Genomic DNA, 13,755 nt, shown 5'->3' on the forward strand with positions numbered 1-13,755 from the left:
GTAGTGGTATAGCAATGCTAAGATTCCAATTATGTTTTGAGTTTTTGTAGCAGCATTTTGAATGGATATTAGAGTCTTTTTAAACAAACTATGATCCGGAGATTTTAAGCGAATTGATGAGAGAATGAAACACGAATTAATGTTCCTAATACCAGCTCCTTCCACGTTTATTTCCGGTTTTACCTTTTCTTTTCCTTTCATAATTGTGGAGAGCAGTAGTACCTGAGATAAGAGATTGCAAACTGAGGACATGAATCTATTTTTGCCATACTAATATCTAAACATCTTTATATACTAGCTTCTAGATTTCCACTGCTACTGCCATGAAGACAGTTTTACTTCTAGCAGTAGCATACTTATAGGCACTACATATGCTTCAGAGTACTCTAGATGCAATTGTATATAGCACTGTTTTCAGCACTATGGGAGGGTATTGATTCCAAGAGAGAGTAAATTGCATATACAAATAACTGTAATGCAGAGTAGAATGTATTTGCTACAAGACAAAGTCTGAGTGAGAGTTCGGAGGAGAGCAGGCTTATTTGATTACAAGTCTGTAAAGCCTGTAGTGAAGGCACTGGGCCCTAAAAATTTGATAGGGTTTTAACAGATGGGAAATGAGGCAAGAGAGGGATTTCAGCAGAATTAAAAGACATGTTTTCTAGCAATGATGACTGATAATTTTAACGTGATTATGTAGTTACTTGGTGAAATCATTTGTTAGAAGAAAACTTCTGTAAACATTGAAAAATTCTTCCCAGGCAAAGCTTATGTTAGCAAACTTTCTTAATTTCAGGTTAGATGTATTATGTACATTAGGATAAGTATGAATAGTTTTAGAATGAAATATTAGTCATTCAGCATATATTATGATAATGTTGCTTGCATTTATTATTTAATTTCCAGAGATTCTGACATTGTGTCTTACTCATAAATGTTTGGTGTTATTCCTCAGGTGGAATGTTTCTGGCCACAGGGAGCACAGATCATATTATTAGGGTTTATTTTTTTGGATCAGGTCAGCCAGAGAAAATATCAGAATTGGAGTTTCATACTGTAAGTATTGCTGAGCAGAGTCAGATGAGTACAGCTTAAATGAGTCCCGCGGTTCATATTCAGGCTCCTCTTTTTTGTTCATCTGTTTATGTGTAGGACAAAGTGGACAGTATCCAGTTTTCCAACACTAGTAACAGGTAAAATAATTATTTTTGTTTGTCAAATTGAATTCCAGTTTTTAAATCATGAAATAAAGACAATTCTTATGGTCAGGTTTTAGTTAGATGTGTATGTTAATTAGCCACCTAAAATAAAGGTCTTGACAAGTTATAATATAGCCTTCACATGCCTGTGAACACGTCTTTATGTTTTATCTGTAATAATGTTAGTTTATTTGGCCACTGTTTTTTTAATAATAGGGACTTTTATCCACCCCACATATTTTCTATACATATCAAAGTGTAAGGAAACTTAGTAGAGATTGGAAATGTATCATGATGTAATATTTGAGGCAGAACTGTTTATTGATAAGCTTAGATGACGTTGTGTAAGTTTTCTCATGTTCTTGTTTTAAATTAAAAAAAGATATTTCTACACCTGATTAGAATGAGTCAAGTTCTTTAATGTTGAAAGGAAAATCTGTGTTTTTCCATTGGAAAATATCAATTCTCTTTCTAAGGTAGCAAATAGTGGCCTTGAATCACTTTTGAATGCTATTTGTGAGACCTAGCCGTGCACATTAGAATGTGTATATGTATTTAAAATTTTTAAAGCCCATGAAGTTTCAGAAATTCTTAGATTCGCAGAGAATATCAGATAGAGTAATCTTTATTATATTAGAATGCTGTGTAAGTAAAGATGAATACTGTCTTTTTTAGCATGTTTAAAAACAGCTCTCTTGGAAAGTGCATTTTGGTAGAGCACATATGATTTTTTTCTTTGTGGGGTGGGCTCCTTTGCAGGTTTGTAAGTGGCAGTCGTGATGGGACAGCACGTATTTGGCAATTCAAACGAAGAGAATGGAAGAGTATTTTGCTGGATATGGCTACTCGTCCAGCAGGGTAAGAGATCAGATTTGAAATATTACGTAGATATAGCTAGAACATTTAAAGTTGTAAAGCTGTATTACAGGTTGGTGTGACTCTCAGCCTATAAATGCATGTATCATAAACCAGGTTAAAATGATCACTTTTCTGTAATAACTAGAGGTGCTTTTGGAGATGAAGATGTTGATTTTTATAAAATGAATTTTTGCCCTGTTTGAGAAGACCTGCTGCATTAATGATTCCTTTCGGTTCAGTTTTGTTAAGAGGAGGATGATAGTACTGTAAGAATAGCTGCAAGTTTTACTAGTTTTTTTCAGAAAGCAGAACATATTATAATGTTCCGTCTGACACAGGGATGATGTGGTATATCCACTGGTTGTCTCCAGCCAAGAGAAGTTATACTACACGTTGTAACTGTTATTTTGGTTTTAATATTTTATCATTTTTCTCTGTTTGTATTTGTGTGTAGTAGTCTCGGAAGGGAGAGCAAAGTAGTTAGCAGGGAATGACAGCAACAGTAAAAGATGGCGAGTGAGCAGCATGGCACAGAGTTCCTGGATCCAGAAAGAGTTAAAGCCAGTAATATTTACTCAAGGTCATCTATTACTAAGGACTTAGGAGTGCTGGAATCCTGATTTTGCTGACTCCGTGCAGTGATTTTTGCCATCGTTCTTTGTTGGTTCAAACTATTCTTAATTACCGTGTTAAACAATAGTTAGTTATCCATGTTAATAAATGTAACCTATAAGAAAATACATTTAGGTTTTTGTCATATTGGTATTTTAATAAATAATATCAGTGTAAACAAATACTGCCTCCATCACTTTCAGCCAAAACCTTCAAGGGATAGAAGATAAAATCACAAAAATGAAAGTAACTATGGTAGCATGGGATCGGCATGACAATACAGTTATAACTGCAGTTAATAACATGACTCTGAAAGTTTGGAATTCTTACACCGGTCAACTAATTCATGTCCTGATGGTGAGAAAAAAAGACTAATTTTTATTTGGTATAAACTGAAGCTGATTGTAGAATAGAATATTTTCATTAAGAAATAAAGTCTTTTATATTATCTGAGATCTCTTACTTGCTGGCTGGGTAACAGGTCTTTGTGGGAGAATGGAAATAATTTTAAAATGCACTTAAACAGGTGTGGCTTAGAAATATAGATCTTGCTATTTTTTAGTATGTAGGGCTGGATCAGTAAATAATATTCTCAGGTTTCACCAAATGATAGCAAATCCCTGGACAGTGATACTAGCTCAGCTTTGTTATTATACATCGATAAATTTGAAGATTTTTACCACTTTAATAACTCTTAAAACTCATATTTTAGAAATGTTGTCCTGTTGGTGTTTGAGTTTTCTTTTTATCTTTTAATATTTGTAATGCTTTGCCACTTAAAAAATATTTCAGGGTCATGAAGATGAGGTATTTGTTCTTGAGCCACACCCGTTCGATCCAAGAGTTCTCTTTTCTGCTGGTCATGATGGAAATGTGATAGTGTGGGATCTGGCAAGAGGCGTCAAAATTCGATCTTATTTCAATATGGTAATTATCAGTCTCTTCATTTTATGGCTGTTAAAGACCTGGGGAGTTCTTGACACAGGTCCCCTGCATATCACAAAGGAAATCCATTTAAGAAACGGTTCAGACATTGTTTCCACTTTAAGTTTCAAAAAAGAGTTATTACTTATTCCATACTTCTGTTAAGATACTAAATTTAAAAGAAAATTGATGTGCGTATTACAATACCTGTATATTGTGATAACTAGTTTAGTTTTTAAAATACTTTTAATAGTGAAACTTTGGTGAGAAACTCACAAGTATGAAAAGACAATATAGAGAAGAAAAACGTTTGGAAAACCATGTGAAGAAATTATAAATAAATATTTATATTGTGTTATTGTATTTCATCAGCAGTCCTCCAGTGCAACAGAATTTGATTCAAATATATCCATTTTAAAATTAAAACCAAAGCAACAGGTATTCTTGCCTTTTATCAAGTTATGGTATGTTAGGTATTTATTTGGGTTAAGCCCTTTTCCCTCCACATTTTGTTTCTTGTATAGATATTTAGCATATTTTGCTGAGTATTTGAATTGCAGTGGTTTAATACCACATACAACTCGTGCAGTGTTTCCACACTCCTCTAACTACTGTATGAAGGCAAAAGTGCTCCGCTCCTCTCATGCTGCTGTTGTGTATCTAGGCATACTTTTTTTGTCTACTTCCTGTATATCAGGGCTGCCTTTCAACAAAGAAAACAAAAAGGAAGGCATGTGTTTCTACTATTTCAGCATTTTTAAATAAAAAAAAAATCAATTATACAAACCTCTAGTAATAAATCATAAAGCAATACAATTAATAGTGTGTGGCCAGAATTATTTTGCAAAAAAAAACTATTTGACAAAAAACGGTCATTTGTAAAATATAATGGCTTGTGAAAAATTTCATAAAAGTGACACTACTTGATTGATAATCATAATAAAGTGACTTCTATGTAGTAAGCAAGCAGAATATAAAAGGAATTTTTATTAGTGAAGAAATTAACTTTAGCTGTTGTCGTGGATATGCCTTAGTGTACATAAGGTAAGATATACAATTGGTCAAATTCTTATTTTTCTAAAAAGACTGTTAATTATTTGGGGTACAAGTGTTAGTGATAGATGGATTTCCTTAGTGATTATGTGTATAGAGAAGAATTTTTAAAAAGCGAATCTTTAAATATGCTCGTAAAGAATTTTTTCTTTTCTCCTCTTCTGTCCTTGCGTTTCTGATTTGCTTCTTTTTGGAACATCTCTGCTGAATTAGGAAATAAGTCATATCTCAGTTTGCCTTTATAGCTTCAAAAGAACACAAATTGTGGGCTATACATGTTAGTTTCATATTTTCAAAGGTCATTGATGTACTAGTAGAGTATTTGGAGGGAAAGTGTTCTCTCATACTTGAATATTGCTTTCACCTTTTAAGTTATAAAGGTGAATTTTTTCTCATCAGGTAAGTTGATCACACTAATATTCCACATTATCAGTAGATACAAAAATTGCAGCACCTTGAGATTGAAGTGACTTGCTCTTAGACCAATAAAAATTAGTGATATAACCAGGAGTAGAAGTCAGCCCTATTATATGGTATGCTCATTGAAATTAGGTAAGGGATTAGTTACATTACTGCCTTAAAACGTATTATTTGCTTAATAAGAGTTTTAGATAAAGCTATTTTCCTGTTCTTTCTATGAATAAGAGAGAGAAAAGCCTCTAAAGGGTGGAAGAAACAAATTTTTGCAATAGTAGAACTGGATGGTATCTATTGAATCTTCAAACTGTGAGAAAAACAAAACATAGACTAAAAAGGATTAAAAATATATCTTGCATTTAAAAAGCTGGAACATAAGCTACCCCTCATCACATTAAAATATAGATACTCACTTTAATTTTTTGCATGCTTTTTAATAGCTTCCAAAATCCTTCTACTTTGAAAATACTTAATACCTCATTTGGGTCTCATGAAAACCTTGTAATATAATTAGGGTAGATTTTATTGTTACTGGTTTTATGAATGGAGAAACTGTACAGAGATGAAGTGATTTGCCCAGGTTTACGTAAATCACAAAGCTATCATATGGGCATTTGGGGTTTAAACCCATGATTTTTGTCCCCTGTTAATGTGTTCTTAATGCTATCTCTAGTTGTGGTTGGTCATTACGTAGCTAATTCCCCAGCTATGTCCAGTTAGTGGTATGTCCAGGGGGAAAATGTTTTCATAATGATAGTAACTTTGAGTAGATCTTTTGAGATCTTATTATGTAGCTTGATGATTTTTCTGTCTCTTAATTTACAAGTTACCTAAGTGCCCTACTTTTTGCTCTTCACTCCTTTGTTCATTTCATTGTTTTTTTGGTTTTTTTTTAATCTGTAGGCAGATAGAAGATAAAGCATCCAGCATTGCTATTAAGAAAATAAAAACCATTTGAGGGAGAAGTAGAAGCTTGTGTTCACTGTCTGCTATCATGAATGTTGAGTTTTGGCTATAGTTATAACTGTTTGGCTGTGTGTAGCTAATCAGTAAGTTTTTGAGTTACTAAAATAATATAGAAGTTGATCAAGTACAAATTCAATCCATGATATTAAATTGTACTAGTAATCATAAGTTCAATTTAATAAATACCTTTTGATCACCATGTAGAGGGATTCGTTATAGTATCTTGGATGGTTTAAGGATGAATAATTCTAGTGGAACATACTCCATTTCTAGACTAGAAATTGTAAAAGTTTACACAAAGTATTGAGATTAAGTAATATTTCATTTGAGTTTTTAGATTGAAGCTTATAAGTATTGAATAAATTCACTATTACACCTATGGCCAGAAAATAAGGAATATAAACTGTACCTTTAAAAGAGCAAAAATTCTATATACAAATTCTTAAAAATACAGGTTTTTATCAAATGTATTTTGAGAGTACTGCTTTAATATTAGTCTTTTTATGATAATTGAATTTTCTACTTGAAATTTATAATGCTTTGCGAAAAGTAATGAAATCATGTAACAAATAATAATTTTATGTTAATCAGTATTCACTGTACTTTTCTCACCTATTACAGAAATTAAAAATCTTTAAAAATTTTTTAGAATAAAAAATCTTGTATCTTCAGTGGTTTCAAAGGTTGAATGTTTTAAAAGTCCATGTTTGACGTATGGTAATTGCATTTTAATAGATTTATTAATAAAGTTAATAAATTTTAAAATATTTTGAAACATTAACATTTTATTGTAATATGGCACGTGATATTCATCATTCAGATAAATTTTCTAATTCCTTTTTTCTTTTTCCTGTATCAAGTACAGTTTTTAAAATATTTTAGCACCACCTAAATCTGTAAACAGATTAAAAGATTTAAGATTGAGAGTTGAGATAAAAATATTTAATTTCTTGTATGCTTACATAATCCCCTAATTCATTTCTTTTCAAAATCTTATAAATTCTCAACTTGCTGGTGGTGTTGTCTAGAAAAACTGATGGGGTTATTTTCCTCATTTTTATTGCTAGCTTTCCTCTTAATAGAGGATCTGAATGATAAAAGCAGTTGGGGGTGGGTGCTGGGTTTGTTTTTGTTACTTGGAAGAAGTGTATGATGAGATGGTATAACTCAGGGTATCAAATGGGATAGACAATACATGCTCCTTGCACTCCCCTGCCCCTCTGTTGTTTCATCTTTAACTAAAAATAAAATAACGTAAACTTTTAAAAGCGTTTGTTGGAAAAGCATAATATGTAAGGTGGAAGGCTCGAGCCTTTCTTTCCTCTTTTTTTAATGAACCAGAGAAAGAAGCTAAAGAGAATATTGTAGAGGAGGTTGTGAACATAAGATAACTTTATTCTTTAAAAAAAAAAAAAAAGAAAAAAACCTAAATTCTAGGCCTTAAGCTTTACTTATTTACATTCGTCGACTACCTCTGTCAATTATTCATGTTTCAGCTGAATAGATCCTATATAGCTTGAGTATTCAGGGCAAAAGTTGAGTATTTTGGGATATTTTATTGAAGACTGATAGTGTATATTAAGAATATTTCAAACTATTGATGTATAGTTGAGCAAGCCCATGTTCTGTCTTTGGATGTGACAGGAGGTATCTTGTTTTGATAAGAGTTGTTCTAAATTCTAGTTAAAAGGCTGTAAACCTCCTATTAAATGCTAAGAGGCAGATAAATTATTTCACAGAATAACTTGAAAATGTGTGCAGATTCTCTGAACTAAAGTTGAGGGGTTTTGTATTATATTCCCCATACCCCCAAAAGAGGTAGGCAAGTTTAGAAGTTTAATACAACCATAAATGTTCCTAAAATACAAAGTTGTTTTTTATAGCCTTTTTTCCCTTTAAATTATCACAGTACAGCTAAGTTTTAACTACAAGTTTAATGAAATGAGTATTAACTTAATTTGAAAAGATATGAAAAGTGACTTTGAAATTTCTTAGTACTAGGCCATTTTATTATTAGGTAGAAAATAAAGATGTTTAGAGTGGGATTTGTAGCTTTCCTCGTGTCTCTGGCACTTTTGCTTTATCTTTTCTGCTCTCTTTTCTCTATTTCTATTGTTCTAGCTGTGTCTGTCTGTCTGTCTCTTTCTCTCCATATCGTTCTATTTCTGTAATGTTATTCAAAGCTCTAGTTTGTTGCCTTTTGTCTGGTTTTGATTTTAATTGAAGAGTACAGTGTCTCTGGCTAGAAAGCAATTTTACTGAATTTGATTTTTGCTTTGCTTTTGTTGTTTCATGGGTAAATTCCAAATAACAGTTTTCATTTATTTAATTAAATTTTCCTTATTTTTTATAATTGTTAACCTTTCTTTTACTTGAGATTTTAAAAAAATGTTCCAGTGTCCACTAATCCAGAACAATATATTTCTCCTTGCAACGTTCCAAACAAGCAGAGGCTGCCAATCCACCACTCAGAATTTTTGCACATGCATACTTCTGACATTAACATGTTCTCAGTGTGACCTCTAGTTTAGTTTTGGACAATTGTAGCTGCATGTATCTAGGAAAGGGAGAAAGAAGCTCGAAATAGGTATATCTCGTATCGTGTTCTCTTGTGAACCAAGATTTCAAGACCTTTCTTTCTCTTCCTCTCTCTTCCTCCATCTCTCTTTCTCTTTCCTTTTTTCTTTTTCTTTCTCTCCTTCCTTCTCTTTTATCTCATTACCTATCTATCATCATCTAACAAGATGTCATATACCTGCACTCTGTTTGTTAAAAGGATTTTTCTGATGCTTCCATTCTTTGTTTCAGCCTCTCTGCATAAGAAATTACCTTCAGTCTTCTGATTATAAACTTCAGTTATTGTCATTTTCTTTCAGGTTTCTGGGGTTCTTTAGATTCTGTCTGTCTCTTTCTCATCTATATCTTGATATCAAAAACATATCTCAATATTTGTTGCCATGAATCTGAGCTTGTCATACTATATTATATTTGGTGAATTACTTTTTTATGTAGTAATTCTTTGACATGTTCCATGAGTTGCTATCAAAAGGATATTTTGAGATTTGATAGTTATAAGGGAAAGTATGTAAAATTACAGAATGTAAACATGCAGGTGAAAACATTTTGATTAGCAGATACTTGAGTGATCTTATACATAAACACAAAATATGGGAAGAGTAAGACGTGGTCCTTTTTTTATTTTTGTTTTTAATCCAGCTTGCAGTTAAGTTGGGGAGATAAAATATACCTGAAAAGATAAGTATGGCCAAATAGTTTGAAATGGTAGCGTGGCATATGAGATAAGATAATTGGTATATCTAAGGATGTAAGGATAACTTCAGGGTGGATGGTCAGAGGAGGAAGAATTGGAATTATGCCTTGAAAGATAAATAACAATTGTGTCAGAAGATAATTTTATAAGTAAGAGGAATATTATTTAAATAGCCAAATAAGAAATGTTAAGGCATGTTCATAGAGTAATTTGGAAAGTTTTTCTGGAATAGACTTTGAAAAATGGGTGATAAAATGAAAAGCATAAATTGAAGTGGCTTGTTGGTGCCCTCAAATTACTTATAAACATAAAGAGTAGTTAACCTAGTGGGGGTTTTGGTGAATTACTTTATATTCTAGAAACTTAAGAGAAAAATATTTTGGTTGCCAGTGGTAGTGTTTCAGGTATGAAATTGGATAGGTGGGGGAGATCTGCTTTCATCAGTGAAATCATGATGAAACATTGTAGCGACAGGTAGTAAATTTGTGAAAGAAAAACATACATAGGACTTGGTGTTCTGTGATGATAGAAGCATTAGAGCTGGAGAGTGACAGAAAATTTAATAAATGTGTTAAGAGTACTGAGCCTAGGTGATCTTGACAACAGTGATACTCTTGATGGAAATATGAGAGATGTGAAAGAAAACTGATTTTTTTAATACGTTTATTGTGACGTAGTGTTGGACTTTTTGTGGAAGTGGACAGCCAGCACTTGGAGATAGACTACTTGGAGAGGCTAGTTGTAGAGAAAAAGAAATGTAGTCTTCCGTGTAGAAAGATGTCTACCTCCTCATGGAGATAGAGAGGACAGTGTAGAGGGCTTAAAACTAAACATTTAGAAATACAGTTGACCCTTGAACAACATTGGCTTGAGTTGTGCAGGTCCACTCACATGCGGATTTTTTCAATAGTAAATACTATAGTACTACCCAGTCCGCGGTTGGTTGAATCCACGGGATGCAGACCGTCGATACAGAGGAACTGCGTTTATATGGAGGACTGGCTATATAGTTATATGTGGATTTTTGACTGTGCCAAGGGTTGGCGCCCCTAACCTCCTTCATTGTTTAAGGGTCAACCTTAGTCATGTTTAGCGGAATGGAGAAGAGATTACAATCTCCAGAAAGTGTGTTGGGAAGACACCATGCTATGTCAGAGAGGCCAAAGGAGGAGAATCAGTTTCAAGGAGGACTTGATTAATAGTATTACTTCCCTCAGAGAAATCAGAATATGGGTAAACAAAATGGTGTTAAATTTGAAGATGAGTTATTTATTTTGGTAATACACTTTTCTTTTGATGAACGTTAGAGTTGATTCTTCAGAATCACTTTTATATTATCTACTGGTTTTATTAAGTCAGTTACAACAGTTTCCTTTTTTATATAAACTTATTTGTCTTGGCACCATTTATTTTCAATAGCTATCTTTAATTCATATGTAATAATGTTACAATTAAAGAATTTTCAATGTTAAAGGAAACATTTATTTAGGAATAATCTTTTAAAAGTAACTTGATGACACCTGGACTGTTGGAGTGTGGATAGCTTCCCTTAAGATATATTCTTGGTTTAACATTGTTACTATAGTAGTAATTAGAAGGTGACCTAAGCATATTTTAACCATAGGTATGACAGTGTCTATCTCCAGTATCTAGTGTACATTCTTAATTAAGTTTTATTTTCCCCCAGGTTGATAAGCTTTAAAGGTTCTTTATACATAAGGAAGACTTTCTAAGGGTAATTCTTAGCATAAATTTAGTTTCTCAGCTCTTTTATTCTTGGGATGAATCTATCCCATAAAATTATTAGGATATTTTGAAAGGTTCCTAATTTGAAATTGCTGAGTATTTTCTAGGTGAGATACTTACTCCCTTCTAATCAATGGTATATTTTAAAAAATGAATGAGACCGCAAAATTGACCGTGGTCATAGACTTGGAATAATTCCATAAAGGGATGATTCTGCCTAAGAAAGCCAGTATTTTTAAGCATCCTGATTTGTGTTGAGTTCCTTTAGGAGTACATACTTCTCATATTCATCTCTATGTGTGTTCCTCACAATTGATGTAATTTAGACCCTATAATTTTAGTCTGCATTCTGGTGCTTTTAGTATACCTCATTTTCAGATTGTCCAGTTCTTCCAACAAAGGCTTCCTGAATATTAGGTGTTAGGATTTTAGAAGTGGGTAGGACTCTAGTGATCACTGAAATGACCTTTATCATTTCCCAGAAATATTAAGTGATTTACCCATTACTAGAGGAGAGATCTCTTCAGTCCTAGGTGTCACTCTTCTGTCTCCTTTAATTATTCATCTTTCTACTTCACAAGAATTATATTAGAAGTTGTGGATTGTATTCTGCCTTGAAAGGGGTACTAGTATTCTTCATTAAATATGACAATTCTATCATCATCAAAGCTCTTAATTCATAAGTTTTTGCATTGATTTTATTTTTTCCAAGTTCAGTGTAAACTTCTAAACTAACAAGATTGTGCTGCTCATTTCTTGGAAATATTTCTAGAATTCTTCAGTCAGTATGAGAATTTTCCTACAAAGGAGTGATTATTTTAACTTGTCTGGTCTTTTCATCTCTTAACTTTAAAAAACAAAACAAAATAACCTTATCACAGTCGCTGAATGTATTTTTCTATTTTCTTTTAACTCCTAGTCTTCTTGAAATTTTTACACTTATTAGTGAATATTACCTCATGGATTTTCTCAGCTTTCCTTACTGTGGTTTAGCAAGTATGAGTTTTATTATGTGGTCTTTGTTTACATATGTCCCAAATAATGTTTAGCAAGCATACTTGATATTATTAGGGAAATAGTTCATCTAAAATTCACTGATTTTGAAAATTTGTTATTATTCATTTCTTTCTATTTTTAAACTTACTAGAGCATGCTATAAGTACTAGCATAAGTTATGTACAATATTAAATTTTATGTTGACTTTTTCTGTTGAGCATTTAATTTTATGATAGGTTCATATACCTTTTTATCTAAATGTATTTTTTAATTGAAGTGTAGTTGATATATAATATATATAGGTGCATATAACTTTAATATGAATAGAAAGGATATTTTCTTTTAGTTTTTGAACGTAAATCTCATTGCTTTCTAGTTACACATGCATATTCAAATAGTGCCTTCATTATTAAATTTTTTCTTTAAGAATTCTTAGTTATAAATCTTCTGACCCTGGTTTAAGAAGATGAAATCCTTTTCAGAGAGAAGTATTTAACTATTTTTAATGGTTGGCTTAGTTAATTATAGCATAAATCATAAAAATAGCTAAGGTATATTTAGCTGTATAGGAAAGTAAAATATTTTCCTACTTTGTTTCAACTGGAAAGGCTAGACAGCATTTTGTAGTTAGGGCTGTTTATTATCTGAGGAGCTTTTTCTGAAGATAAAGTTGGCATTTTACATAGTAAGTTTATGGGCACCTTTTCTAATTGGTTTGTAAGTAAAGCAGATCCATTGTCTTCTTTAATGAACAGTTAATCAAATAATGTACTTTTGAAATACACTTTCATATTCTCCATATAAAAGTCACTCTGGAGTTATGCAAGTGGCTTATACCAAGAGAATTTGTACCATCCTGCCATATTCACAGTGGCATGTGTTACTGTATAGCAACACAGTGATCTTCAATAGGATTGCTATTTTTTCTTTGCTTTTTTAGAGCTTTAGAAGTTCTGCCTCTCCCAAGTATTCTCTCAGAGATCTTCTACCAACTGTAAATGTGGCAACATTGGTAGGTAGCATGGGTATAGGGTTGATAAATCCTCACCACCACTCCCCCCCCGCCACCTCCCCAAAAGAACAATGTAGAGCAAGATTGTCTAAACATTATATAAAGGATGCCATGCTTATGAACACCCATCAGACACACTTTGGCATTGCTGAGTCAGACTCTCAGATCTCTTCCTCCGTTCTACCGTATACTTAGAACTGTAAACTTAGAATAGTATTACAGTTCTGGGAGCATTTATTATATTACATTTTTAAAGTAGTTGGGGTTTTTTTGTTTTTTGTTCTTTTTCTCTGTCTCGAGTGAATTGAGGTAAATAAAACATTTAACAACACATGGCCAAGACACTTTTAATTCTTTGGTCTTGAGTTTTTTATGTAAAATTCTATATAGAGGTAAACTTTGTTCGTGTGATTAGGTATTATAACAGTTCATGTAACTTTTTATTTCCCTAGACAACACTGAAAAATAGAGATGTGAATCCTGACATTTCTGCTTACATTCTTTCGTTTTTGGAAAATACGAAGCTATATAGCTACTAATGCCCTTAGGTTAATCTGGAGAAGTAGTTCTTTCTTATTTTTGAATAGTTTTAAAGTAGACTTGGAATCAGTTCCCTTTCTCTGTTATCTTATCCTCCAACTTTCTTCACAACCAAGAAATGATCCTGTTTCACTTACTCATTTTCTTGCTTTTATGTTATG

General features: G+C 32.4%; 1 protein-coding gene across 5 annotated transcripts in view; it reads left to right on the forward strand.

Moving 5' to 3' along the window:
* Nucleotides 1–13,755, forward strand: part of PHIP (PHIP subunit of CUL4-Ring ligase complex) — a 125,773-nt gene that overhangs the window by 52,357 nt on the left and 59,661 nt on the right. For all 5 annotated transcript variants that reach the window (XM_082474070.1, XM_082474069.1, XM_082474067.1 and 2 more), the window contains 5 exons: nt 956–1,056; nt 1,153–1,193; nt 1,959–2,057; nt 2,873–3,026; nt 3,462–3,596. In XM_082474070.1, coding sequence (XP_082330196.1) covers nt 956–1,056; nt 1,153–1,193; nt 1,959–2,057; nt 2,873–3,026; nt 3,462–3,596 — 530 coding nt within the window. The remainder of the gene's footprint in view (nt 1–955; nt 1,057–1,152; nt 1,194–1,958; nt 2,058–2,872; nt 3,027–3,461; nt 3,597–13,755) is intronic.

Source organism: Balaenoptera physalus (assembly GCF_965194825.1).
Source record: "Balaenoptera physalus genome assembly, chromosome: 9".
Classification (NCBI taxonomy): domain Eukaryota; kingdom Metazoa; phylum Chordata; class Mammalia; order Artiodactyla; family Balaenopteridae; genus Balaenoptera; species Balaenoptera physalus.